General features: G+C 54.2%; 1 protein-coding gene across 1 annotated transcript; it reads right to left on the bottom strand.

Annotated features, from left to right (window-relative positions):
• Window positions 1–286: 286 nt before the first annotated feature.
• Window positions 287–1,367, bottom strand: PRND (prion like protein doppel). Its single transcript, XM_016211938.2, has 2 exons — window positions 1,293–1,367; window positions 287–886 (listed from the first exon to the last, which is right to left on the bottom strand). Exon 2 carries the CDS (start codon window positions 873–875, stop codon window positions 333–335), a length of 543 nt encoding a protein of 180 aa, XP_016067424.2. The 5' UTR covers window positions 876–886; window positions 1,293–1,367; the 3' UTR covers window positions 287–332.
• Window positions 1,368–4,666: the final 3,299 nt, after the last annotated feature.

The raw sequence follows: 4,666 nt of genomic DNA, 5'->3' as shown, positions 1-4,666 counted from the left end.
ATGACACCTACCTCTGAGAATTGTTGGGAAGTATTGTGAAGTGCTTGGTGCGTTCTTTTATCGGTTCACCAAACATTATTGTGTAGCAGGTGTGCCAGGCACCCCACCGGGAGCGCAGGATGCCGCGCACACGCGCCCTCGGGCCCGGCCCAGCCCGGCCTGCGGGGGACGCACCGACGAGCAGTCCCCTGCGGGCGGACGCGGCGGGGCCCCGGGGCGGCGCTGCGCGCGGGAGAGGCGCGGCTCTTGGGTACCTCGGGAACCGGGAGGGCTGAGGGCGGGGGCGGGGGACCGGGATCGCTCTGCGGTGTGCTCGCCGCCCGCTCGCGAGCTTATTTCACTGCGAACCAAACGCAAGCGAGCAGGCAGAGCGCCACGGACTGGTCCGCGGTGGCCCGCAGGCCCGCTCCGCTTTCCGACCAGAAGTCGCAGTGCTTCACGGAGCAGAGCTCGCGGATCAGCCGCCACACGATCCGCTGGTAGAGCCTGTTGTCGGGCTTCTCCTGGGACAGCTCCTCCCGGTTGGCAGCCTGGGTGGCGTTGATGCAGCTGCTGACGAACCTCTCCTTGGTCACGTTGGCCTCGGAGCAGCCGTCGTAGAGGATGTCGTCGGGGAACTGCCAGTAGTTGGCCTCGTAGTACCTGTTGGCCTCGGCGCCGAAGTCGATGTTCAGCTTGCGGCCCTGTTTGATGAAGGCGCCGGGGCGCGCCCGCACCTCCACCCTCTGCGCCTCGGTGACCTGCGCGGGGCTGGGCACGGCCTTGCGGCTCCACTTGACCCGGTGCTTGATGCCCCGCGCCCTGGCGGCGGCCAGCTGGCTGGCGAGCAGCACGCAGACCACGGCCAGCCAGCGCCCGCCCCGCGGCTTGCCCATCGCGCCGGGACCTGCAACGGCAAAGGGCGCGGGGGGCGGCTCGGTGCGGTTCCCGGCGCCCCGCCCCACGCCCCCCGCCCCCCGCCCCCCGCGGGGAGCCTGGAAACCGGCAGCCAGACGCTCGCCCCCGCTACATTTTGCGAAGCGGAACTGTTTCCCGGCCCTGGGCTGCGCGGGGGTGTGGGGTGGTGGTGGTGGTGGGGGTGGTGGGGGGCGGTGGGGGGGGTGGGGGGGTGGGGGGGGTGGGGGGGGTGGGGGGGTGGGGGGGTGTAAGTCAACACCAAGTTCCCGCTTTGCTGGAACTAGAGCCTTCCGCGGCGGCGGCCCCGCCTTTCTCAGACAGATAAGCCGCAACCCGCAATTACACAGCCTTTGAACGCGCGTGGGAAAAGCAGTGGGTAATGACTTAATACATACAGGGTTTCTTCGGTGCTCCCGAGTCTTTCAAACCACGGGGTCCCCGGGAGGCAGACAGTAGGAGAGCTGGAATCACAGGCTCCCGGGCATAGGCTATATTAAAAAAATAAATAAATTTGTTAACCAGTGTTAACACAAAAAGCGAATGTATATATTGCCAATCAGGGCAGCTTTACAAAATGCATGGGCTGTGTTTTTATTATTTTATTAATTTATGTATTCTTTTTTATTTTATTATTGTCGACACTATTACATAGGCTGAGTATTAAATCTTCCCTCTCTTTATTCTTTATTGCTCTGAGCTGGCACTGTCTTGGGCACTTTCTGACATCTATTCTAAGAAAGTCACTGGCTGCTGATCCTAAGGCCTTTAAAGTAATGAGAGGGAGGGAGAGAGAAGTGGGGAGAGAGAGATGGGACGTATGGAGAGACTCCTGCCTCTCCCTGTGTCCAGGAGTAATCCTTTCATGTTTCACCTCCAGGGACAGTGTGACCCCATAGGCCTCTCCCAGCTAGCTTCTCGCTACAACTCATTACACACTTACTATGTGTCAGCCACGGACATTGCCTAACTTACTTTTCACATGGGATAGGCATAATATTATTTCCATTTTATAAAAGTTGTACTGGGAATCAGAGAAGTTAGGTAATTAGCCAAGGCCACACAATGGCAGGTGTCAGATTTGAATGCCGCTCTGCCTGACACTGTTCCCGCCAAGTCCCACTGCCCTTCTGGGCTGCAGGAGGGGATGGCGCTCGAATTTTGTGCTTTTGACTAACTGGGCATGAAGAGCTGCCCCTAAGGTGAGCAAAGCGCTCAGAGGCATTTCAGGGGACATGAGATGAAGAGGAGGACAGGAGGGCCTGGGGGCGCGCTGAGGTGACCCTAGGGCATCTGGAGGGCTGCAGATGACATCATGGAATGTCTCTCCCTTCCAACCCCACAGTCCGGGAGTTTGTCACATCTGGCTCCTGAAACTACAATAGTTATTGTGGCATTCCACCTCCCAAGGCCAACTGTTGGGGGCATTCCAGCACCTGGACCTTTGTCCTTGCGGATCAGGGATGCAGGAAGTTCTAGCTGAGCAAACTTAAGCGGTCTCTAGACGAGGTTTACTCTAAGTCCGCAGGTGCCAGAGCTGGGAAAGGTTGGCCAGTTACCTTGCTTAGCCCCCAGCCCGCCTCCATCATTCCCTTGCAGTGTTCCTAAAAGTGGTTACTACCCCTCTGTTAAAACGTTCAACTCTAGTGAGACACTGATTCTTAAGTAGAAAAACAGGGAAAATGCAACCTAATTGTATTTCTAGTCTCCTCTGGGCACTAGCAAAGAGGCCTCTGCTAACATTTCTTACCGTGCAGGCATCACCTGGCTGCTGCCCCAGGGTGGGCAGGAATTTGCCGGGCAGCAGCCTGTGCACCCAGACCTTCAGCACCCCACCCCTCACCGCCCCTGAACACGGTGAGCTCAGAGCAGCTTTCTCCAAAGAGTTTCAAGCAAACACTCATTAACCTCCTAAGCAGGGGCCACACCCCATGTCATCAGCCCTTACTCCTTGGTGGGAGAAATCTTAAATGAGAATAATAACAGCAAGTACAGGCACATCAAATTAAATAAAAGCATAGAGATCTTGAGAAAGAAATTAGTCTTTCTAGGCAAGGGCTTAAAAGCAAGAGAAAATCCCCACCAGCCAACCCTAAAATAGCATTTTATTATAGCACCAAAACATAGACGTGCAGCACCAGGGATGACTAAACACTCACAAGTGTCCCCTGACTTGAGTCCCACCCCAGGAGATGAGAGTCAAGTAATCATTGCGTGGTTTGCAGTCTGATTAGAAATGAGCAACCCCAGCCACAGAAACGGACTCCATGCACAAATTCTGCCTCCCCACATACCTTGGGCTCTGTCTGGGAGCGTGCCTCTGGAGCCACGGGCCACACTGTCCTCCAGCACACACACCCTCTTGGCAGCCAGGCCTGCCCAGCTATGTAGGAGCAGGAGAGGGAGTGGCATTCCTGCCTCTCCCCAAATACGGCAGCCTTCCCTCCCTGGCCGGACCAATCAGGAGCTCCCGGGCACTCCTTTGTCTTGAGAAGGATGGAGCATCTCATCACTTTCTACTAATAAGCATCACGTGAAGATCTTGGTGAAGTTCAACAAAACTTGAGTTGCCTTTTATTTTATTTATGCATTTATTTAGTTACTATTGTCAGTTTATTATAAGGAATAGAGGTAAACAGCCAGATATAGAGAGAGGTGTAGAGGGCAAGGTCTGGAAGCATTCCAAATGCAGAAGCCCCAAAGAGTTTGGGGTGCACCACCCTCCTGGAATGCGGATGAGTTCACCAACCTGGGAGCTCTTCGAACCCCACTGTGCCAGGAACTGGGGACAAAACCCAAGTATTATAACAAAAGCTGCTCCTATCACCCCTACCACTCAGGAAGTTACAATGTTGTAGAAGCTCTGTGCCAGGAACTGAGGCTAAAGATCAGACATATATTTCTTACTATATGACAGTGTCCCAGCTGGACAGATGGATGGGTGCATCTGTCTGAAGAGTCCAGTTGGGGCTATTTTTAAGACTGGTATTTTAAGAGGTGTCCTTTAGAATGGAAATGAAGTGTTAGAAGGGAAATGCTGTCTCATCGATATCTACAACAGAGGGTGGTTTAAATAGGCCCTGCTCGATATGCATACTGACCTGCACCTTACGACCAGCTTCAGAGTGCAAAGGGGCCTTTTCTGGACACCCATTGTGGGAAGGGTCGCGTCAGGAAGAGGGCGAGTGTTCAGCTGGACCACATGCCGGGTAACCTGAACTCACAGGGAGCAAGGGGCAGGGCTTTCATTGGGTAGTGGGAAAAACAGGGCTAATGGTGGGTAGAAGGCCAAATCAGAGGACTTCCCAGCACTTTGGGCTGCTGAGGTCATGTGGGAAAGTTTGAACCACTGAATTAGGTCAACAAGCCGAAGATCTGTGGCAACCCAGGGAACAGAGACAGATGGAGATGAAACCAACACAGTTTAAAGATGGAGGGGGCTGAGAGTGAGTTCCTTCAGGGTGCCTCTGTCTCTACGTGATGCCTTGTGTAACCAGGAGGTGAGCTGGGGAATCAGTCCCTCGGGACATAGGGACTGTGCATAGATATGGGGTGACCACTCCTTATAAAAAGGGTTTTGTTTAGGTGTCCCTGTTACGATCATTACTGCAACTCGAAATAAAAAGTGAATTGTGGAGATGTGCATGGAGATTTGCCTGTAAACAAAATATGATCTTCGGCCCGAATGTGGCTCCATTTATGTCTCCAGATTTGCCTCAAAGCCCTTTTGCCAACCAAATTAAGCGACTGCTTCTGGGCCGACCAGCAGATG

The sequence above is a fragment of the Miniopterus natalensis genome, chromosome 7, assembly GCF_054644295.1.
Source record: "Miniopterus natalensis isolate mMinNat1 chromosome 7, mMinNat1.hap1, whole genome shotgun sequence".
Classification (NCBI taxonomy): Eukaryota; Metazoa; Chordata; class Mammalia; order Chiroptera; family Miniopteridae; genus Miniopterus; species Miniopterus natalensis.
This window is presented reverse-complemented; position numbering and strand designations above follow the sequence as displayed.

Bases quoted from the DNA above. Each gene is read 5' to 3' on its own strand.
- PRND (XM_016211938.2), bottom strand. From the start codon at position 875: ATGGGCAAGCCGCGGGGCGGGCGCTGGCTGGCCGTGGTCTGCGTGCTG.